General features: G+C 35.4%; 1 protein-coding gene across 2 annotated transcripts; it reads right to left on the bottom strand.

Annotated features, from left to right (window-relative positions):
* Positions 1 to 62: 62 nt before the first annotated feature.
* On the bottom strand, positions 63 to 24801 carry stac (SH3 and cysteine rich domain). Of its 2 annotated transcripts, XM_079633843.1 has the most exons (12): positions 24395 to 24747; positions 18670 to 19024; positions 14406 to 14435; positions 12349 to 12449; positions 9029 to 9110; positions 8820 to 8926; positions 5750 to 5831; positions 4997 to 5064; positions 3892 to 3986; positions 2427 to 2478; positions 1761 to 1898; positions 66 to 1674 (listed from the first exon to the last, which is right to left on the bottom strand). In XM_079633843.1, exons 1-12 carry the CDS (start codon positions 24506 to 24508, stop codon positions 1576 to 1578), a joined length of 1323 nt encoding a protein of 440 aa, XP_079489969.1. In that variant the 5' UTR covers positions 24509 to 24747; the 3' UTR covers positions 66 to 1575. The 2 variants fall into 2 exon arrangements, with proteins under 2 accessions (XP_079489970.1, XP_079489969.1); XM_079633844.1 differs by lacking the exon at positions 14406 to 14435 and having other exon boundaries at positions 63 to 1674; positions 24395 to 24801.

The raw sequence follows: 24801 nt of genomic DNA, 5'->3' as shown, positions 1-24801 counted from the left end.
TAAGATCTGTTTGTCTATTAAATGTGATGCAGACTTATTTTAATAAAGCACAGCACAAATAAGATCAATAAATAAACTTTAATTCTGTACATAAAGTATATACACAGAAATATCATGACAATGCTCTACAATCAGCCAGCTTCATTTAACTCAAAATAAAAGAATATCAAAAGACCAGACAAGATGAGTTAACTTTTTTGTTTAAAAAATGCTATATCAGCTCTGTGAAACATCTTAGTAAGAGACAGAGATTATGTATAGAATTAATGTCTATACTTCCATGACAAGACTAAAAAAAACAATTAATTTAAAAAGGTTTACTGTATCATCTTCAGTCATACCTGCTGTGATGTGCAGCAAATACATATTTCTGCATCATTTAGCTTTTAATATTCAAAATTTGAACATCACAAATGTTTATTTTCCGATAATGCCTTGTGTTTACTTATTAATAAAAGATAATCAGTATGACATGAAGCACATATCAAATGTTTGAGAAATCGAGATACACTAGGACATTAAAAACATGTCAAGATTTGTTGGCGGAAACCCTTGTCCACATGGTTTTAATACAGTCCAAGGGGTGCGTTTGATCAAAGAAAATGTTATTTCTGCTTTGTATTAGAAGTAACATCACTCATAATCCAGACACAGATGAGCTCTGCTCCTTCCTGCTCTGTTCTCAGAAGCATGAGTGGAAAATAACATTTTGGAAGTTTAAGTTAAATAAAAATAAATAGTCAAATTCTGCAGTGCTAAAAAAAAAAAAAAAAAAAAAAAAAACTGTACATTTATTGGAAAAAACAAACATAAAAAACATTTATATAGAATCAGACATGTATTGGATTTTATGGAAATATTTGAAGCATTAAATGCTTCTTTAATTACGGTATTTCAAAATGGTGTGAAGTGAGTTTTAATGCTATAGTGAATAGTTGATCGTTAAAACTGCTGCAGTTGCTGACCCCTTACACTAACATTCAATAAATTAAATACAGAAAACACAATTCTCTCAGATAAGAAAAAAATATGACTTACATTCATTAGTTAATGAAACATGCATACAATGGGCCCCAAAAAGTATTTGGACATTTAAGCTAAACTTGAAGTATGCATATCATTGCATTAGATATCAAAATATCAAACCAAATGGCATTTAAAGAAATATAGGTTCAAGTTTGAAATTATATAATACATATACTTTATATTTGTCAACAACCTTGACACTATTTGGTTAAAAGTCGTAGGAAAGAAATGGCTTAGAAAAAAGAAAAGTGACACTTAGAAAAGTGACATTTGTTCAGAGAAAAGCTTGGCATCATTTGTTCGCGGATGATTTGATGGTTTTGTTAGTTAATGAAATGAAATGTATGCATTTTTAGGTGTCCAAATACTCTTTGGAGTCAGTGTACATTCTTCCTTTGTCACTGAGTAAGACAGGGGTTAGAACAGGGCTGTTGTGATCCCTCCTGAGAGCCCTGCAGTGTCTGCTCATCCTACAGGTGGCACGAGTCGTCGTCCTGGAAAGTCTCTTTTTCTTCAACCAAAACCATTTCTTTTCTCTGTTCTTTCATTTCATATATTCTCCAGGACGTCACAGGGCACAAATCCTCTCTTTTTTCCACTGGCTACTCTGATGAAGCCATTGTGTTCATCCTCACTGCTGACACAAATCTGAAAGTGCAGCATTGTTTAGCTGTTTGTGTCGGGAATCCAAGTTAGAAATGATTAGACAACAGCAATTACTTAAATGTACTCACTTGTCCCTCTTTCAGGGTGATCTGCCCTTGTTCCTTGCAGCCAATAAAGGTTCGGTGACATCTGAACACCCTGTCGCCTGCCCTCACCTGATGTGCAAAGGATGCCGGGAAAAAACCTATTCTATCTTCAATGACACCCTGGAATTATTAGTAAGATACACAAGAACCAAAATTTCAACTCACAAAAATGTATGTTAAAATATGCTTTTGATTAAAGTAATTATTTTGACATATTTTGTTCTGTTTGTCACAAAGCAGCACATATGTAGCGTAAAATTGATATAGATTCCTTCACATTTTTTTAATGGTGCTTTGGTGTCTTTTTCTGAAACTTGAAAGCTTTTTTCCTCATCAATTTGTAATTGCATGGATAAGGGCATTGAAAAAAGTTGTCTTATTTTCTCCTGTTTGACTAATCACTAAGAATTTCTGTGTATAAAATTTTGAAATACTTCAAAGGAACCAACCAAATATGTTGGCCATGTATTGGTGGTGAACTGCATTACAAATAGCACTATACTTACACTTTAATTGCACTTTTTGTAATTTACTTTTTGTGAGCATCTTTTAAATCATCAAGTTGCAGAATGATGTAGAACGTCGCATAAAAGAGAGAATCAATTTTTAACCATGAAAGTGGAAGTCTGCAAATCTGTCATGATTTACCTTCCACCAGTCATCATTGGAATCATCTGCCAGGATTATTCGATCTCCGGGTCTACAGGGAGACAGGAACACATTAGGACAAATGAGTACGTTACATCCCCTTTCAATAGTACGAAATGACTTTTGGAATTCATTTTGGATTGAAAGCTTTGATGAGGCAACATTTTTTGCGATAGCCTCATTCCATTACACGAGGCCAGAATTAAACTGCACATGCAAAGAAATCTGAAGTCAACAGTTATTTGCAGCCTCAGCTTCCCGGTGAGGTTCTGAGAATCAGACCTGAACCAAAGGACATGAAAGTGCTAATGTGTGTATGATTGTAAAGAGAAATGTACACAGGGACAATAACAGAGGTCACAATCAAAGTACCAAACCAAGCTGTTCAAACTCTGTCAATTTAACATCTGCCAAAACCACAGGTTTATGCTAATGGACTTTTAATGTTTATTCAGTTTTTATGTTTATAGCACTCTATGGACAGGAATATAGCACACATGTAGAGTAAAACTCATATAGATCACTTCAATGATATTTTACGATGATTTGTGTCCTTTTTGAAGCTTAATTCCTCAATACTTTTTAAATTGGTGGTGAGCTGCATTACAAATAGTACTATGGCATTATTCAACCTGTTATTTTATTGCAAGGAAGAGTTGCACTGATAAAATGCTATTGCCCTTCATTTGTTCAATTATTATAATTATTATCTATTATTTACAATTTATTAACAAAAACAGAAACCCTGTGCAGTTGCCCATATTCTGTAGTAGTTTTGCATGCTCAAAGTCCAGTGTGACCACACCTCAATTACAAGGTCAGCATCTTTTTGAACAAATGTTTATTTAATAGTTTATTTAACAAATTGTGTTTTTTTTGTTTGTTACTGTTTGTGTTTTTGACCATGTGTGTCCTTAATGCTTGATGATGATGATGATGATGATGATGATGAATAGAAACAACATAAAATCAGTCTAGGCAGAAAACTGAAAACTTTTTTCCCCATCAAAACTGTTTATTCAAGAGTATGCTTGTCAACGTAGGTGAGCATACGGTGTGCGTTCTGCATACAAAGAACCCCTGAGCTAATCGTTATCACCAGGAAGTTGTCCAGCAGACAGCCAACAGCCTTCCTGTGACAACCAATTGCATATCCTGTTGAGGATATCTTGGGTGGGAATAGAGAGAGAGAGATCACAAATGATCACATGATACAGGAGTGAAGACTCAAATCAGCTGTGACACTGAATAACTCAGCACTTTTCTTGTGTGTGTGTGTGTGTGTGTGTGTGTGTGTGTGTGTGTGTGTGTGTGTGTGTGTGTGTGTGTGTGTGTGTGTGTGTGAAGTTTATTATAGATGTTAGTAGAAAACTAGCATCTGCTGTTGAAACCACAAAAATAAATATAGGAAAGAAAGAGAACAGCAGCTCATGCCTCTAAAATCAAAAAAATGCTTTCTTCTCACCTCATTTCCAGGTCTTGGTTGTCTTGTTGGGTGAATCCGAACAAAGCCACGAAAGTATTGAGCTGTAGGGGGTCCCTCTTCAGCTCTCTGTTTGACTACAGTTTAAACAAACGGACATAAACAGAAAGAGATTACATCACAAATCAACATAAATTATACTGAGAATGTGAGTAGGGGAAAAAATACATTAAACCTTTAATGTTAGTTGTTAATGTTTAATGTTTTAGTTAAATTCCTAGTTTACAGAATCACTCCTGAATTTATTGAATATAATGTAATGCAATGAAAGGAAATATTAATAATAAAACATTATTGCCAGAAGGATGAGTTAAATAAAGAGATTCCAGAATGCAAACAGTTCTGGGCTGCAGACATTGGCTAAGGTGGATGTGTTTCTTAAATTTGGACTTTTTCCACCAGCTCCTGGGAAATTTTAAGTATGAGTGCGTGCAAAACACAGACACACACACACACAGAGATACACACACACAAACACAGAGACACACACACACACACACACACTCCAGCTAGCTGCCTCATATCAACGTCAGAAAGAATTGACACAAACCAATTAAAATTATGACTATGCTTCATTGCAAAAAATCTTTTCCTCTGGCCTGAAATATCATGACCTCTGCGCTACACATAGACTGGTGCTACACAGCAGAAAAAAAGCTTCATTTTTAGAAAGTAACAAACAGGGGAGAAACAGGGCTAGTTGAATAGAATTTTTTTTAAAGAATTTAAATGAACCGCATTTATTTGAAAAAAATAAAAATTGTAACAACGAAAAGTCTTTACTGTAACTTTTGAGCATCCTTGGCAAATAAAAGAAAACCTTGCTAACCCCAAACTTTCTAACAGTAGTGCACCTCATATTTGTTTTACTGTTTAATTTGTCTTATTATGACAACTCAATGAACTCCATCTTTTTTTGTGTGGAGAATAACGATGCAAAAGTTCGATAGCTTTTTGGTAGCCAAGATTTACGGTATGTGCAGAATGCTGTTGACTGACCCATAGACACTTGACAGCCATCAATTGCATAAACAATATAGCAAATATATTATAAAAAGTGTGTAAAAAGAGATTCTGTGATGCTTACAGATGATTCTTCTGATTTCCTTTCAGCATTATGAAAATGTTCTGTTCCATTCTCCAAGGGTGTAAAAACTAAAACACACAGTACAGTAAAAATCAGTGAGTAAAGACTGTAATTCAAGTTAAGATCTGTTGATAATGAGCAACTCATTGTAGAACAAACCCTGCTTGTTTTCTTATTATTGCATGATGTTAAATGAATGATGCTGTTGTAGTGGGTCATTGGTCAGAGTGGTGGACTGATTAGACAAAAATAATCAGTTTCTCGGTCATGCTGGCACCAGAGAAAAAATATCTGTCTCTCTTCACAGAGCAAGCACAGTCGTGGACACATGAATTCACTGAAGCTGGGGGCCAGTCTGTGATGAACTGAAGACTTTCTGATACTATATCACAGTCTGTCCACACAACGGTGTGCCATTTAGGCTTAAGCGGTAATAAGTGTGAATAATGTCTCTGATAAGAAGCTGGCAGTTTGGAGTTAAACCGAGGATTATGGGATGGATGAGCAGATATGCATGAGCAGTTTCTGCTCGTCAGTTTTATCATAGGGTGATTTAAGGCAGAATTTGACAATAAATAATGCTCATAAATGAATAACAAAATTAATTTGATAAGAAAATTGTAGAATTTAAAAACGACTTTTAAATAATAAAAAATTAATCTTAAAAAAAAAAGTAAATTTGTAGTTGGATTTATTCTTATTTAGGAAAGCTCAAATTGTCCTGAAATAAAGTTTTTTTTAACATGTTCTCACCGTTGTCACTGGGTTTCCTGGTGAGTTGAGCACGACTGCAGTGGGCCGCCTTTTCCTCTGGTACCTGAGCCACGTCACTGGTCTGAACAAACGAATAAACACATGAATTCTCTCAAATACACATATACGAACACAATGTGTCTTAACAAATGAAAGGTCTTTATCTGTTATGCATTTCAGACATAAAAAGTTTAATGTTAACATTACTATTGAGAGATTTATCAAATATCATAAATAATGCTTTTATCTTTCTTTCGCAAATAATTTCATGGTTGATTTATTTCACCCTGGCTTCATCCTGTTGTTTCTTCTGTCTATCCTCTCTCTTTCATCTCTTTTTCTCCCTTTTTGGTCATATTTGCTCTAGAGAGGCATTATCTGAAGCTGACCATCACTTCCTTCCAGGGTGTGTGTCTGTGTTTGTTTCAAGCAGTAAAACATTACATCTGGGATGCTTAGATTCCCTTACAACCACAGTAACTTCACATTTAGATGGTTTAAACATGCACATGAACACACAGATTTGAAAACTTGAGTACAAAAAAAACATAAATGTAATAAAGTAATAAAATGTTGTACATATGACAGGGACAGAAGATGTTGCTATAAATAACATGATGATGACAACATTCTTGTTTTATAACAGCGGTTTACAGAAACAGATCCCAGTGATAATGCCTTAAAGGGATAGTTCACCCAAAAATGAAAATTCTGTCATTAGTTACTCACCCTCATGTCGTAGCAAATCCGTAAGACTTTCATTCATCTTCGGAACACAAAAGCTTTCTTTCCCTCCATTGCCAGCTATGCAACTGACACTTTGACGCTCCAAAAAGTTCATAAAGAGATTGTAAAACTAATCCATATGAATTGAGCGGTTTAGTCCAAATTTTCTGAAGAGACGGAAGCTTGCTGAAGCTCAAACGTGCTGCATAACACGAGAATGGACCTCATTGGTTCTTCTGTTTACCACAACTGATGAGCGAGTTGATGAATGTTTATATGTGAATAAAAGCCTAAATTCAATCTGTTCATCATATAAAGTGATCGTGTCTCTTCAGAAATTTTGGACTAAACCGCTCGATTCATATTAATGAATCAGAAAGCTCTCAGATTTCATTAAAAAAAAATCTTAATTTGTGTTCCGAAGATGAATGAAAGTCTTACGGATTTGGAACGACATGAGGGTGAGTAACTAGTGACAGAATTGTTATTTTTGGGTAAACTAGCCCTTTAAATAGAAGAATAAAGAAGCACTTTTAATATAGAGAGAAAATAGTAATTGTTCATTAAGACGTGAGCAAAGAAGCTTAAAGAGATTAAATTTAAGTGTCTTGAGTGTTTCCTTGAATTAATCATAATAATCATCACCATTTTTTTTTACCACAAGAGCTTCACTTCACAGCCAAGCAGATGCACATTAAAATGTGTTGTTAATCTTTTTAAAAGCCTAAACTGAAGCAGATTGTCTGCAGGTAAATGATGGATGCATGTTTACTATGATCATCTTAACCCAAACACCAGTCTCTCTCACACACACACACACACACACGTTGACACACCTATTATTATGACATTCCATAGGCGTAATGGTTTTTATATTGAGCTAATGACATTTTCTAGCCTTTTCTGCAGTTTTACAATTTTAATAAAAACATATTTTAGTATGTTTATTTAGTGATTTAAATAGAGGACATTGGCACAACCTTAAGAAAAATTTGCTTTTCACTACTCCAATAGTGTATTATTGCAGAAAAAATATACCTATATGTATATGTTTTAATTGAACATTGATAGAACAACATTTTTTTTTGTGAAAATAAATCATAAAAGTGGCTTGATTTGTTTAAAAATCTTACAAATGTATGAGGTGGCAAGGTGGGCCTTTTACCCCACATACAAATACTTTAGCTAAAGTAATATCTTTTGATAATATCCTTTTTTTTGTTCAATAAATATACTGTCATTAAAATAAGTTAATTTAAAAATAAAACACAGGAACAAAGTTATTTGAAAAAAGTAGCATTATCAGAGGATCCATAATAATTTAATATATCTTTACAGTAGTAACAATATATATATGCTATTTAATTATATGACACGATTAATGGCATTATTTAAATATGAGGGTTTCATTATAAATATGGTAATTATCTCTATGATGGACACCCAACGTAATATATATGATATTTGGCATCTAATATCTAATCTAATCTAACTGTCATGTCAACAAAAGGAAAAGTCAGGCAGCTATTTATGATCATATTGTGCTTTGAGCCCCAACAGTAGGGGCGCCTTTTACCACAGAATCAACTTTGTGCCGCTGTCTGGGATTACTTCAAGGATCAGCCAAATTTCCATGTGCATCATCAAAAGCGGTTATTAAGAAAAGTGTTGAGGTGAATTTTTGTGCCATCTAGTGATTTAAAGGAGAATAAAGTAAAATGCGCCCTGTTGTACCCTATCAGTTGAACCGGTATACCGCCTAGCACAAACTTAGGGTGTACTCACACTAGGCACGGTTGCCTTGTACAGTGCCCTGGCACGATTGCCCAATAAAAGTGTACTATCCAAATAATAGAAAATGTTTTCTGTCGTAATGATGACAGTAGCGCACACAAGAGTAGTAGCTGTTCTGTGCTCTGCCGCGGCTAGCGATCACACTATAGTGTACCGCGAACCGCGTCCGGGCACACTAGCAGTCACATTAGATAAACAAACCAGACATTGAGGGTCAAACGTGCTCAGGCACGGTTCAGATCGCCTAGTGTGAATATACCCTTTGGGGCCTCAAAATGTAGGTCAAACCATTACACACAAACACACACAGGTTGCATCCATTCTAACTGTCACAGACTGGATTTTTTATGCATCTTCCAAAACATTTGAATATTTTAAAATTCAGTTGATTTCATTTTGTAGGTAAAAAAAACAATTGTTTACAGTAATGTTTTTTTAAATATATATTTTTAATTATATTTTAAATATTTCAATTAAAAACACGAATTACAATCATGTATTTTTAAAAGGTATGAGAAATAAGGGATACAACTAAACAAGCGTTTCTTACAGAGTTTCTCTGTGGTGACTCCGATCCACTGGTCCGCTTGTTCTTTTGTGCCAGAGAGGTTCCAAACCTCAGAGTCTCATACACCGGGTCAACTCTACTGCAACAGGCTAGGACAAAACAAAACATACGTCAAAATGCTACAAAATGTCCAAACTGGTGATGCTATGCCATATGCAAAAGTAAAAAATAAAATTCTACATATTGCTCACCAATAGGCATAACCTCCCTAATGCAGCCAAACTGTTCCTGAATCAGCAGAGGGGAGCTAGAATATCTCCGAAAACCTTTGGGCTGCAATCACACAAACAGGATCAGTGGATTTTATTATTTCATTCATTTACTTTTTATACCCAGAATTGGTTTTCATGGGCACCTTGTTAAGGCTAGTAAAAACAAATAAAATGTATTTATGCTAAATACCTGAATCAATAATTTAAAAAACAGATTATTCTCAATCTGAACAATTTATTGTTATTGTTAACAAATGTTTGTTACATGAAAAAAAAAAAAAATATATATATATATATATATTCGCAAGATAGCACAACATACCAAACAGAAACACATACCATCAGTGGCATTTCAGCTTGAGCTCTGTTTCATTTCTGACACTGCTAACAGTCTCATGTTACGTGCCTCAAACAGTTACCATGCCAAAATTTCAAGCTGATTCTTAAGATTGAAATGAGTAAAGAACAAAAATCACACCAAAGACATTTCAGAGAGACTCACAATTACTATGATTCTAATATGCTTGAGTCATTAATGTTATTATAACCCTATTAATAATGCGATGATAAATAATATTGGTAATATAAATATTGGTGTTTATTATGTACTGTTATATTGGTGCATATGAATGAAAATAATTAGATATCATTCTTCCTTGTGTTAATTTTGTGAAAATTCCCGTGAGGGAAAACTCTTATTGGTTACTCTAATCAATTTCAGAGCAGCGTATACGTAAGATATGCATTACTTATCAATCAGACTGAAAAATATTGAGATATAATTTGAACTATACATTTCACAATCCTAATATGCACTTTTATACAGATAAATGTTCCTAGAGTTCTCACACAAAGTGCCCTCTTTATAGCTGCTGCATTAAAGTGTACTGTACATTTGCTTCATGTCTGGTAAAACTGCTGGTTTGTCATGACTTAAGTTAAAAGGTTAACTCTTTAATGATTAATCCAGTGTCCGTCTGATAGCATTCGACTTCTTTTTCACACACACACTGTATAAATGACTATCGAGGCAAAATAATTTGATTAAAGCTTTTTAAATGTATTTGAATGATTTTATGCCTTTAAAATAGCTTAGATTACCGAGATTCAGTGATTTAAATCAACAAAGAACAAGCTCCTACACTACACCATTATATCCAGGCACACACATACCCTAAGAAAGAAACCTTACTATGCCCTTATTAGTATTTGTTGTGTTTAGTCCAGGCAGAGTGTCTACCTACGCAATCAGCATCACAAATCTGCTTTGAAGACTTCTCCGTTAGCCGTGACTGGGGTTGGGGACTAATTTAAGTACCACTCGAACCCAGCGAGAAGCTCTCCAGTGCTACTACATCACATTTTTCCAAGAGCTCACTAGGGGAATCGTGTAAAGAGACATGTTCAGTGCTGAAGTAGATGCTAATAAATGCATTTAGCAAAAGTGCACCATGTCTAGGAGTGCCCTAAAATACAGAATCGACTCAACCGAAAAACAACCAAATTGTTAATTTGAACAACAATAGCTACACCACTTGCACATAATGGGAGTTTTAATGGTTGACTAACAATCAGGACTGGTAGTAAAGCACTCGTAGCTCAAAGGTTCTCACTGATCAGACAAGCCAAGGGAAATAAACAGAGTTTAAAAATAGCAACTTGTCCACTTTGGAGCAAAAGTGGAATTAGAGCCGAATCCTGTGGGGAGTTGTTCTCTTTTTAATCCTGACCCCCCACAGCTATATTTTCCATCTGTGAGAGCCCACTACATCATCAGGAGACTCAAACCTGCCAAACCATCTGAAGCACAAGCACAGCATTTTTTCCACTTCCTGTGTTGATGATCTAATAGTAGAGTTCTAGAATCAAAAGTGCTTGGTTCTAAGAATAAAAAAAACATTGGTCAAAGGCGATCCTACCCAAAGTTCTTTTGTTCTTTTCTTTTCAACAGTTGCTTCTGTGGTGTTTTATGGTGAACTGTAACCGGGTTAATTGTCATTCAACAACTGTATTCATCCTAACAAATGTGAAATGTTTTTTTAATGTCTCATAATGCGTTCTATATAGCAGAATGGCTGAGATAATGCAGATATATACATAACACAAATGAATGGGGCCATGAAATGGACAATCAAAATGTCCCTGATATTTACACATATAAGAGGTTACTGAAAAACATAGTGCAAGTATTACACCTAAAAGCTAAATTAATTTTTGTTTTCCACCCATCTGAAACGCCAGGATTTGAAATCGCTCTATACACGCGCTGGTCATTTCAAATGTCACACAACTGAGTGTTTTTGACAGTGAAAAAAAAAAAAAAAGTGACAAGGAAAAATATATATAATACATATATATTATGTAATATATTGTGTATATATATGTATATTATATATTACTATTCAGATAATACTGTAATAATATTTTACAATATTAATGATTTACTGAATTATTTTTTATTAAATTAATGCTGCCTTGAGCATAAGTGCCTTCTATCAAAAACATATTTAGGATTAGTAAGATTTTTTTGAATGGCATTTTGTGTACGGTACTCAAAAGTAAATAAAAATATATCTTGATCTCAGTATTAATATAATCTGTTATTTGACTAGTTTTATCCCAGAAGTATACAAAAGAATAGACAATAGTTTTTTTGAGAAAGCTGCTAACTTGTTCTCATGGTCAGTCACTCATTCTATGAGAAACCTGACTCACTCTGGCATCGCAGTGAAACCATGGGAAAACCAATGGAAATTTTAGCACTTTTTTCCTTCTTGCCATTTTTTTCCTGTGTGGGGGGCGTGCGAATTTCCCATAAGAGTCGTGACTTGTGGGTCCCCCGAGTAAAGCACAGAGGTGTTTACATGATAGATGCATCTTGATATTCCGTATCAACTATCCCATCCTTCCTCTCCCTCACTTTCTCTAGTACACACCAGAGAGTCATTAACATTCATACTCACGCAGCAATTCACAGAAGGAAAAGACAGACTGATGAATCACACCTTCAAATCGCCAAAAATAACACTCTCAAGAGTAACATATCTTAACACTCAAACACAAATCTTCACCTACTGCCATAAAGTAACAACAGGAAAGTGGAAAGTATGAAGCTGGTTTCAGAACCTCTTTGTGCTCAAACATTGGCCAACCTGAGCAACAAATGAAAATGAACACTGAATACTTGTTTAGTTCAACATTTAATTTCCAAGATTAACCAAAATATTAACAAAACAAACAAACAAAGCGTGTGTTATGGCAGGCAAATACTTGATTCACTAAAATAAAATATATCTCACCAATTTCCCCATGCATTTCTGCTGTCCAACTCCATCCAGGCACTTGTGGTGGATGCCCATCTTGCAGGCTTTGCACCGGAGCCCCAGCTTGGCATTGGTGCCTAGCAGTTGAGGTCATAATGAGTTAATATCAGGTTTAAAAGTCAAACATATTGAACATGTATTTGTAAAAATAAAAATAAATGTTATATTACTGCATAACAAAAAGTGACACTAAATACAGGTCAGGGTTGGGAATTCCCACATGTGCAGTTTTGCTGTGAAATTCGACAATCAAGACAAACAGTTATTTTCCTACTATCACTATCAATTCTTAATTAGCAATTAAATATTGAATTCTAAATAAATGTTTGTATATTCTTATTTAAGGGGTGCAATTCTGCAAGTGTTCAGGTTGATGGTCATCATTCTGGCCTACATTTCTTTTGCCTAAAATGAAGACCCCTTATAAGCCGATCATCAAATCATGGCTTCACAGTCCCAGAAACACTTGCAGAATCCAAACTTATTAGTAGTACCGGAAAATGCAGGTGTTAATGCTGTTGCTAAGCTGAACAGAGACAGCAGAAAACAAACAATAGCCAAGCGTAAAGTTTGAGAACGCATGTACAAGAAGCTATCTAATAAAACAGCACTCTATATCTAACAGGAATCCTTCTCTTCTATTTGCACAGTTTCAGCATTTGATATCACCACACCTGGTTTAGAGACACAGTTTTATTGATTTAGTTGGTTTATGGATGGACTTAAAGGAAGGATGACGAAGTAGCTATGCATGTGTGCTTTGCCTGCTATAAAAATGTGTTCATTTGAAAGCAGGGAATGTAAATCTACTAAAAAGTAATTATGTGTAAGCAGTGAAACTCTGAAGCTCTTCACCAAGGGACAGCATGTTACAACATCCATTCTCTGCTTTTTCCAGTAACAACACTCATGTGCCATAAAATAATAATAAAATCCTTTAATCCATAAATGCCTCTGACTCCTCTTATTATGATAACTCTGGTATTGCGTATTTAAATATTAACATTACAATTACACTTATTTATTACATCTAGTGCTGAATGTTTTATTACCCAAAAAAAATCAGCTCGTTCCCATCACAAATTATGAATCACTTTAATGCACGCTTCTTTGATGATCTTTGGGTAATGAAGAATAAATAAGGCTTAATTGCTTACAGAAATTTAAAAAAGTGCCTCGTGCAGGATAAACATAATCAGATTTTATTGCGGTGAGACAATGAATACTAATTACTGAAAAAAAAAGTGTGTTAAAGTCATTAGTCTTTCCAGCTGCTTCCCAAGAGCGAGCTTGAGAATAAAATCACCTATTGGTAAAAATCTCTGTCTCTTCCAGTTGTATACTATATCTCAATATCTCAGCAGCACACACAATAGCTGTTTTCATTCACAGGTACATACACTATGTAACTTTTAGCGGTTAATAAACAAAACTGCATGCGTCTTGCGGAAAAACATTGTAGCCGGAGCTACTTCTCTCAGTATATGTTTATGACGAGTCTGCAGCGGTTGTTGTCCTGCCAGGTCTAAAACAGTCCAAATAGAAATGCTTATTATAGGCATGCTATAGTGATTCAGGATAAGACAAAAACATGATTTGGAAAATGGATCCATGATGGACTCACTCATTATATAAAAAAACATTTTTTTTTAAGTTACATAGTGTACCTTTCAACCACTAGAAAAGATTAAACCATAATTTACAGTATATAATATATAACAGCATGCATAGCAAAGCTCTGAAAAAAAAAAACAGCACACACAGAATAACTTAATCTATATTCTTTTGGCAGTAACAAGAAATAACATTCAAAAACAAACCCCTCAATCCCCCGGGCCCTGATATTGACCGCTCTAGTGAAAAGTTCTATTAAGCATTGAGGAGCTACTTCATCATATGCATTTCCTGAGAGTGCTGAACAAGTCATTATGAGCGCAGAAGCAGGGAGAGGGTGGGGGGAGGGTGGAGGGGGTTATCTTATTTTGATTCGGTTTCTAAAGAGTTCAATTCATCATCAAACAGAACAGACTTACCGAACACCTTGCCTGCTCCCCCTTGGCAAGCTAAAAAAAAATTACAGGAGAGAATCCCTCTTGCATTACAATTATTCCATGTATCATAAAAAAATTAATTGTGGTCATATAAGTCAGCATGACATTTTTTACAGCTCATTTGAGGTCCGTATGTTGATTTTTAAAACAAAAAAGTCTCTCTGAACGACGCAATGTAATAGCCTTAAAGGACTAGTTCACCAAAAAATGAAAATCCTGTCATCATTTACTCACCCTCATGGCGTTTCAAACCTTTTCTTTCCTCTGTGGAACAGAAGAGGAGATTTTCAGTTTTTTGTCCATACAATGAAAGTCAATGGGGTCCAAAAGAATATTTGACCACACTGACTTTTATTGTATGGGGGGGATCATCTTTTGTGTTTGGCAGATAAAATAAAATAAAATAAATGATAACAATTCTCATTTTTTTAGGTGAACTATTCATTTAACTACACAAGATCGTATATATTTTCTCGTTTTGAGTGGCTTAAAGATTTAAAACGATAACTGAAAAATTTTGCTATAAAGAAATATGAATGTGAAATGATTAATAGGGTGAAAACATTAGGTCCCGCTGTTGTGAGAATGAATCTGTCACAGGGCTCATTTGCCCCTGTCTGCTACAACAAGCTGCTTCCAGCTATCCATCGATTAATCAAACATCACATGCTCGGTCCAGACTCTCTCATGCATCCCTGAGCTGATCACTTCAGCCTCGGAAAAAAATCTTTAATGCATCTTTAATGTGTTTAATGGTTGGGTATTTATTCTTCATAATGTAAACAGCCTAGAAACACTTTTTAAAGTGAGATCTAGTTCAGGCCAGGCTTCAATAAAATGCCTGAAAGATATATTATAATGTCTTTCCGAAGTCGTTAAACGTTTGCTCTTTATTTTAGGACTTGAAAATGATTTCATCATTCAACAACACTTGCAAAAGCTGCATGAGATGTTATGCAGACTTAATTTCAATGTTGTTAATGTCATCAGTTGCCCAATGGAATGGGAATCCACCCACACAGACAGCCAACCATATTCCCAATATGCTAAGCCTCCTTTTATACTTTGATATACAGCATGGTTTCTGTGTCTTCAGAAATAGATGCCTCTGCTCCATCCAAACATGAGAGAACATCACCATGAAAAACGTGTTGCTCTCCGATCCAGAAATTGCTTTGTAAATTGCTGATTGACATTTTGCAATAAACTCAATACCTAGAAATATTAACACAGAACACACTTATTAAAATACTGTTCTGAAAGAAATACGCAATCAGTTTATGGTCAGTAAATATCTTTACAGCTGCCAGCTGACCATTAAAGCATTTCTTTACCCACAGAGCTGAGTGGGTGTTTCTTCCATTTTGGCCTTTTAGAAAAGACACACTTTGCACAGCCACACTACTTAATATGTCTACAAAATGTCTACAAACTAATAGGCCTATGTCCAACAGTGAAAATATATGCAACCAGAATGTCATTTATTTTGTAAAATACTTTGAATAATTTACCTAAATTACAGCTTAATTTGGAAATGATCCCCAATGAAATTAAACTAAATGAATCCCCTAACAAAAAAGGGGTAAAATATTTGGTTGTGGTGAGATAAAAAACATTTTTTTCACAAAATAAATATTGAAATGGTTTATGTTTATTTTACTGTTACATTTATTTGTATACTAATATACTAAATAATTCATATTTTATGATGGATTTTCATAGTTTAAGATTGAAAGTCTGGGTCTGAGAACATAATCAATAAAACAATAAAGTAAAAAAACAATGAAAACTACACAGAGTGAATAATAAAAAATTATGTTGCTGATGTGTGGCCCAAATGAATGACACACACACAACACACACACACTAATAAATAAATACTATTTACTCAAGGTGTACTGTTTAACAAAAAAAAAAAGGAACTAAACAGCTTAGCAACAGGTCAGGTCTCTGTATCTCCAGCTCAAATACCCCATTCACCATGCCATTGGCTAACACAAATAACCATGGAAAACTAAGGAACGTGATGCTGAAACCCAGTTAATTGCAGTGTCCTGATATCAGATTTGGGTCAGTGACATGTGGGCTCATATTTAATCAACCTGTAGAGATTTGGGTCAAACACAAGTAAACAGGTATCTGGTCTACCTGTGGAGATTTCACGGTTAGTTATTTAGTAATGACCCATTAGTCACAGAAGGAAAATGAGACTCGACACACAAGCAAAATAACTATACCCTCCACTCGCTATTTTTTCCAAACAGCTGGTGATATTTCATAAAATTCACCTTCCTGCATGGCAGTAATCAGAATGCTGTGGGATAATGAACCGACAGATCATCCCTCATCTAGTGCTGCGCAAGCTCAGGTTTCTCTACATTTACCACAAAGATTTAAAATGCATCATTTGGCCTCTTGATGTCCTTTTCATGAGGATGTGCCAGGACCGGATTTGGAGCCCTGCCCTCATTAGTGTGCTCTTCTGAGGGAGTGTTAGTGAGCTAAAGAAGTGATGAGGCCTGACAGATCCATATGCCAGTCACAACCAGACAAGACACATTGTCCTCTCTCTTTTTCTCTCTCTCATACACACACTGCACATTCGCATACAAAAACACAAAACACTATTTAATACTTATTCAAATATACAATGTGTGTGTGTGTGTGTGTGTGTGTGTGTGTGTGTGTGTGTGTGTGTGTGTGTGTGTGTGTTACATATTCAACAAATAAATATATTCCAAAAATGTGTGTATGTGTCTGTTCTGTTCACCCGTTGTGCAGTGGAATAAATAACTATTTCTTTTCAAACAGGTGGACATCTGTCCACCTCACCACACACACACACACAAATTGAAAGCTGAGCCACAACCCCTTGTTGCCTTGTATTAGGATAAACCCACAAATACCCTAGTGCAGGTTAGCTGAGCACATATGCTTTTAAACCACACACACAAGTAGAGATCTGTATCTTAAAACCACCTTGATGTTTAAAACTGAATCAATTAGTTATTTACATGATATAGACAAGCAAATCCAGTTTGGACAGGTGCATAAATATAGGGCATGAAACTTTGAACTGGCTGTAAAACCTCAATGTGACTTAATTTTGTCTTACTGCCCTTTCCAACAGTAAAAATACAATTTGGGAGACAAAAAAGTCAAAACACATTGGCTTAATTAATTAGGGAAGAGTTGAGAGGCTTAAAGGCCTCATATGAAGCCACTTCTCTGTCCTATTTTGATGAACTTCTATCAAGATATTTGGGTGGGACTCATCATTTTTGTTTAAATAGCCACAGCCCTGCAGAAACAAGTTTTGCAATAATATAATACTTATAAGTTTGGGATCATGAAGATTTTTTATTTATTAATATTTTAATTCAGCAAGGATTAATTAAACTGGTCAAAAGTGACAGTAAAGCCATTTCAGTTCTACAGTTCTAGTTTAAATTATTTCAAATAAATACTAGAAAACAAGTTCAAATAAATACTTTTGAATTTTCTATTCCTCAAAGAATCCTGAAAAAAAGTACTTTGTTTCCACAAAAAATATTAAACAGCATAACTATATATTACTATATATTATATAATATATATTAAATGCTTTAAGCACCAAATCAGCGTATCTGATTGATTTCTGAAGGATCATGAAGACTGGCTGCTGAAATTTTGGTTTTGCCAAATTTTTAAATATATTAACACAGAAAACAGTCATTGTAATTTGTAACAATATTTCACAATATAACAGTTTTTACTGTATTTTTTTTAATAAATGTAGCCTTGGTGAGCATAAGATACTTTTTTCGAAAGCATTAAAAAAAAATCTTACCGACCCTAAACTTTTGAACGGTGCTACAAGATTTGAAGCTTTCAAAAGAGCACTCACATATGACCTCAAAACTATTAGACAATGACTAATAGCCACAAAAATTCAATTTGTATCTCATGGAGTCTTTACCTCATTATGTTGTGCCACTCCATCATTGTTCACTGCTCTCTAAATGGCCAAATCATTGTGTGTTGGCGTCGTCCAAAGTAACAAAACATTAGTGTCTGGTGGCCAGACAACAGATGGGTAATGCAATATTCTGGATTATGCGTTCAGTCGTCTAATCTAAAATCATTATGTTAGGGGTCAAAATATGCTCCTCTTTTCTAAACAAGCACAGCTTTGTTTGTGCGTTTCCTGTTTAACGAGACTCTTGAGCCTGTCATCGGTATATAAAGATAAAACACATCCTCTTACCTACAATCATGTGGTTGCAGATATCACAGAACTGTGGCTTCTTGAAGATGTGCTCCAGAAAGGTGTGTGCATTGGAGTCCGTCTGGCGGGGGGCACGAGATGGAGAACAGATTGTGATGGGTAGGTTGCCCGGGATGACGGTGGGCAGCGGAGGGGGTGGTGGAGGAAGGGACATCGCTGGGGAGGCTGAGACGGACATACCGATGGTGCTCAGATGACCTGTGCTGCTGCTGACATCCGAGAGCAGTTCGGCGTGAAACTTCACATCCTCGATCGGCCGTTGGAAAAAATTATCAGCGCTTTTGCTGCGAAGACTCTTGGTCTTGAAGGACAGTGAACGCTTTAGCCTCTGCAGCTGAAATAAACACAAAACAGAGTTAAAAAGAGAAAAAGAAGAAGCATCTTTTAGCATCTGATTCAGATAATTCTGTGAGTGGGTGATTTTTGATGCTTGGCAGGTGTCAAATGAAGGCATTCTCCCTGAAACAACCTCCAGATGATTATATGATCTCTCCAGACATCATATGTTAACCCAACCTCAACAAGGCTAAAATTACAGATTATGTTCACGTAACTCACTGAGCTTAAAAGGGCTTCATGGAAGAAGAAAAAATAATGAAAAAAGACAAAGTGGAGAAAGATGGGCTGTCATGTCTCTTGGTATGTAACCTCTTTGTGCGGAGAACATTACCCATGATATCAGTCATACACTGACAGCCCTCTAAATTAGCTGACAACACCCACCAGGATTATCTTTGCCTACTAAAAATGTCCTCTAGGCCACACCAACCTGCACTACTTCCTAAGTACTGTGCACAGGAACGCAATTCAAATCTGAATAAAAATGAAAAGTGCCCAACAGTAAAGGTTAGACAAGAGTAGTCATACTTCTTAACAGACTTAATAAATCTTACATATGTTTTAGCTTTACTTTCTATAACTCCTCAAATATTACCAATATATGAACAAAGTGATAAATGGTACACCAATAAACATTTCTAAATGTAAGGCTATAACCACATACTGTATTTAGGATCGGGGAGACCAGTATAGTAGTTTAAAGTCGGAATGAAATGGAAGGTGCGATAGTCTTTTCTTCCCTATCCTGATGTACAGTATATCTACGACTTCTGGAATGAGAAAAATGTAGGGAGGGATTTGATTGGATTGTGGAAGTTGAGCGTTGCTAACTATATGGACAAAGATCCGTATGCCAGTTTGCAGTCAGTTGTGGAGGATATTTAGCCCCACACTCCGTAGAGAAACACATCATGAACAGGACAGCATTTCGACGGGGAAGGGAGGTTACCGTTTTGTAATTAAAGGTTACGAGAGCATATGAAAAAAAATATATATATGTACTGATAAATAATTTCTAATAAGCCCTGCAACATTCCGTAGACTAAAAAAATTTGATTTCATTGTGACTAAAAATCTTTCAGTAAAAAAAATAACAAAATATAATTGTATATATATATATATATATATCAAGATTAGTGGTTGACACAGACACACATATATATGCCTATGGTGCATCTGTGCAGTGTTCAAGAATAAGGATTTGATGGTTGTGTGAGATATATAATATATATACACACTCAGCCAAAAAAAAAAAAAACTTCAACTGCTTTTTCAGCAAATTTGTAAACATTGATTGTAAAAAAAAAATATCAACAAATGAGACATGACCTGATATTTCACAGACATTTGACAAACAAAAATGGAATAATCCCTGACCAGAGCGGGGGTCAATATCAAAAGTAGCAGTCAGTATCTGGTGTGGCACCAGCTGTTTAAGCTCTACAGAGCATCTCATCCTCATGGACTGCAGCAGATCGGTCAGTTCTGTGAGATGTTACGCCACTCTTCCACCAAGGCACTTGCAAGTTTTCAAACATTGTTTCACAGGTGCATGTGTAATGAAAAACATGCATTATTTTACATAATTATCTTTAAAATACAGTATATATTTTTTCATATATCAATTAAAATGATTAAAATAATTTAATATTAGCAAAGAATTTTATGTGGCAAAGATGTATACTTATTAAAAAAGTTTTCCACAAAAAAAAACTATTTTTATTTTATTTGCAGTAATAACTGAAATTATACTGCAAATAATTTATAGCTCCAATATAGCTTTACATTCACAAACACAAGTTTTCTGGAAAACAATGACATATAATGCAAATTATTATATGACTGATATGTTTTTTAACTGATGCTTTGAAGTCAATTCTGTAATTCCAGAACAGAGAGCAAATCCATCAGAAGGCTTTCTGTTTAGTTTGCGAGGCATAAAAACACATGTACAGTACAAGATCAACAGAACTAGTGATCAAGCGAGTGATTGTTCTATCTGCTGGCTCAAAGAAAACAAGCCCTTTGCCATCAGGCCATCCTTATTGCTGAACCCTAAGTGTGTATGTTTGTTTATATGCATGCATGTATGTAAATGTGTGTGACAGAGAGAGGGAGATAATCAGTGCAGTGTGTTTAGTGAGCTGCATGAAGTGAACTATTGATCTCTAATGCCCAACAGAGAGTGATAGATCGATTAGTCCTGAGTCCTGAGTCCCGACTTGTCGCTTCTGTCCATCATCGCTCATAGTTCACTGTCAACTTACAGACAATGTCACTTACAAGAAGCTTTTCCACCTAAAATCCCTGTAAATTCCATCAAATAAATCAGAAGTTGGTAAAAAAAATTGTTATAAGTACTTCCTGACATTTACAAGGCACTTTCTTTGTGACAGAACAAACTGTAAACAACAGGCGATCAAGAAAACCATTGCCTTAGTTCAAGTTACAGTTTGCCTGGCAGTTGCAATAAAATTAATGAAACGGGGGGGGGGGGGGGGGGGGGGGACTAATATGTGATAATAATCACATATTAGATTAGAAATTAAGTATTATAAATGTCAATAGATGATTACCCCAGTCTTTTGCACTGATTAAAATGGTTAATGAGGGAAATGTGACCTAAAATATTATCATTAGAGCAACCATAATTTAAAGAGATTTCACATAGGATATGAAATTTTGAATAAAAAATGCAATGAACATGTCTCTGCCAAAAATAATGGCCAGTACTTCAAGAAAATCAAAAAACTTCTACATCTATATTAGGAATTAATTCTGCTGCTGTCAGCACCAAATGCTTGTCCTGCTCTACCCTGAAGGACGACTATGAAAGATGGAGCTGACTAAGGTGGAAGTCAGGTATTTTTTGGAACAAGATTATGGTGGGGTTGTTTTTTTTAGGCCTGCTTTAATTGTAATAACTTTTCATCTTGTCAAACTCAAATGAACACAAAGCAATCAGACACAAAGTAGAGAACAGAAACACAGAGATTATACTTCTTATTATATTATATTATATTCACTTTGGCTTTTAGTCATAAAAGGTGTTCCTGGATCCATTCAAGGTGCCATGTGCTCATGAATTGTTAATAGGGACAGAAATAACCAGATCTTGGTTCAGTAATTCAGATGAGATGCTTGATAGATTAGCAAATAAAAGCCCTGATACTGATGACATTTTCTGATTATTATGCCCAAGTTCCTCTCTAGAAGTCATTATTACTCTATAACCGGGTTCAAACAAGGGATTTAAAAGTAAAACCATGTGGGATGGTCTCACTTCTCACTAAAAGCCTTTTGCTTCTTGGAAATCTGTGAAATGCAACCAGCACTGGAGATTAAGTTATGAATATATGTTTTATTTTTGCATTGAAGTCTCCCATTAACCACTAATGAGTCATATTCCTTTAGCAGACTATTACATTCTTGATTTGACATATTCGTGAGTGTATTTTATATGGACGACCAAAATAACTGATTTGAAACTAGCCTTTAGTCATAAATCAAATATAATGTGGTTTCAGATTTTTTCTATTTCAAAAATAATTTTCCTTTTAAAACACTTCAAGTAAATCTTCAGTATCTTCAAGTCTTTACTCTTCAGTAAATAACATAAAATTGTAAGTGCTCAAAGTAAAAGCACTGTATGTACTACAATAAATACAAATCCCTCAAGGCTCTTCAGTGAAGAAAACATTTAACTCCATAATTCAGTGATTAATGTACAAATTTAAAACGTTCACACTCAGATGCTCAAACAGCATTTGTGGAGAGAAGGGAAATGACACAAAGTAATCTAAATAATAAATCAGTTTCTGAATAATACATATATAAATAAATCACAACTGTCTTTCAGGACTTATCTCTACTGATTCAAAGACAATAAATATGCAAAATTCCCAACTGGCATTGAGCTTTAAAAGCACAGTGACCCGTCCAAAATTTCCGGGCTGAATGTAGAACTCAGGGCCACAGATGACCCAGAAAAACAGTGAGCTTAAACTCAGGGCCAATGTGATGAAATACCCCCAACTACAACCTCATCTTAAATCATACACAACAGATAGGCCTAGACATCAAGATAATACAAGTCGTATACAGAAAATACAGCCGAATCATAAATTCCCCTTGAATAGCTAACTTTAACTTCTGCATACACACATTATCATATAACGGATGTTGCCAGAGTATGAGGTTGTTTAATCATTTGAATTATTTTAGAGATGTGCACAGTGTTATTGGTAAACACCAAGTAGGCCTAGCAGATGCTTAATATTAATAAAATAAAAAATGATCACATATAATTTGAATCAAATATGTAGGCCTATTCTTCTTTCATAGGATAGGTGAACAGCGAACACCTCACAAAAAATTTACTGTATGAGAGACTGAGGAATGTCGTAACACATGGGCTGCGTCCAAAATCACATACTCTTGAGTAGGTATATATTTTGAAAAAAGTAATTACATCATTACCGCTAAAAAGTACGTTCTAGTATGAGTGTGTGCAGTATGGGTGTAATCTGGACATACTACATTCACCATGTTGTCATTAACAAGTGACCTACCAGCATTAAGTTGCTTCACTGCCATTCACAAATCCTCTCCTGTGGTCTCATGGGATAGTAAAGTGTTCATCATATGCACACTTTTGATTCTCAGGGAGTAGGTCATCCGGGTACTTTTTGCCTACTTTTATGAGTAGGCCTACTGTGAATTCGGACATTTACTTTGTCACATTAGTAGGCTATGCCTATTTTTCACCTAAGAAAATTACTCTGTATGAAATTTAATCTATGATTCATATTTGCGATTATGTTAATGGATGTTAAATTACAAAACTGTATCATCTGAACATTTGTTAGCCTTGTTTAGCCTACTATTTGTTTTGCTATTTTGCTTTGAATTAAAATGTAACGTATTTGTTTACCATTTTGCATTAAAATGTTTCAAATAAAACGAAGGCGAGCGATGTATGGGGGTGACATATCTGAAAAATTTAATTTAGCCTACCACAATAAATTCATGCACAGAATTTAAAACGTCCATTCTGTATGTTGACACGAGCCCCAGTAGTGTTACAAGAATAGTACGTCACTCTTTGTATTGGACGCTTATTTACACAATTAACACGAGGATAAGTGGTAGTAGTTAACTACTTTCATTTACAGCAGACGAGTGAATGAATATTATTAAGAATACAAAGTTTGACACATAGCGTCAAAAACCGACGCTAAAACCACACTCCGCGGTCTCTGTAATGACAGTAAAAGTGTGAAAGGACTCGTAAACTGCGTACTATAAATCTCTGTCGGTTTGCAGCCAGTGACTGATGTGGATATGAGATGTGTGTGTGTCAAACCTTTGACTCCTGTTGGCTGATGGATGTGGGGGACTTTGGCTCACGGTGCTCCCGTTCGTTCTCCATGCCCATCGTGTCCTCCTGATTCTGAATCATGTTCGCTGGCGGAATCATGTTGATAATAACAGTTAAACAGCACCAGTCTGTCGGGTACGTCTGGATGCCAGCGCGCTCTACATGTTGAGTTGAGATGAAAGTTGTGAACTGCCGAATGCGCTGAGAAAAAATGGTCTGAATGTAGGCTACAATATCGCAAGCGTTTATCGACTTTCCATCAGTTTGTACGATGCATAGTGGAGCCGCGGTCCGCTCGAGATGAACTCACTTCATTAGAGTCAGTCTAGTCCAGCTCCAGCAGACTGACTGACTGATCTGGCTATCAGGCTGTGGATTAGCCAATCAGAACC

Source organism: Phoxinus phoxinus, assembly GCF_949152265.1.
Source record: "Phoxinus phoxinus genome assembly, chromosome: 13".
Lineage (NCBI taxonomy): Eukaryota > Metazoa > Chordata > Actinopteri > Cypriniformes > Leuciscidae > Phoxinus > Phoxinus phoxinus.
This window is presented reverse-complemented; position numbering and strand designations above follow the sequence as displayed.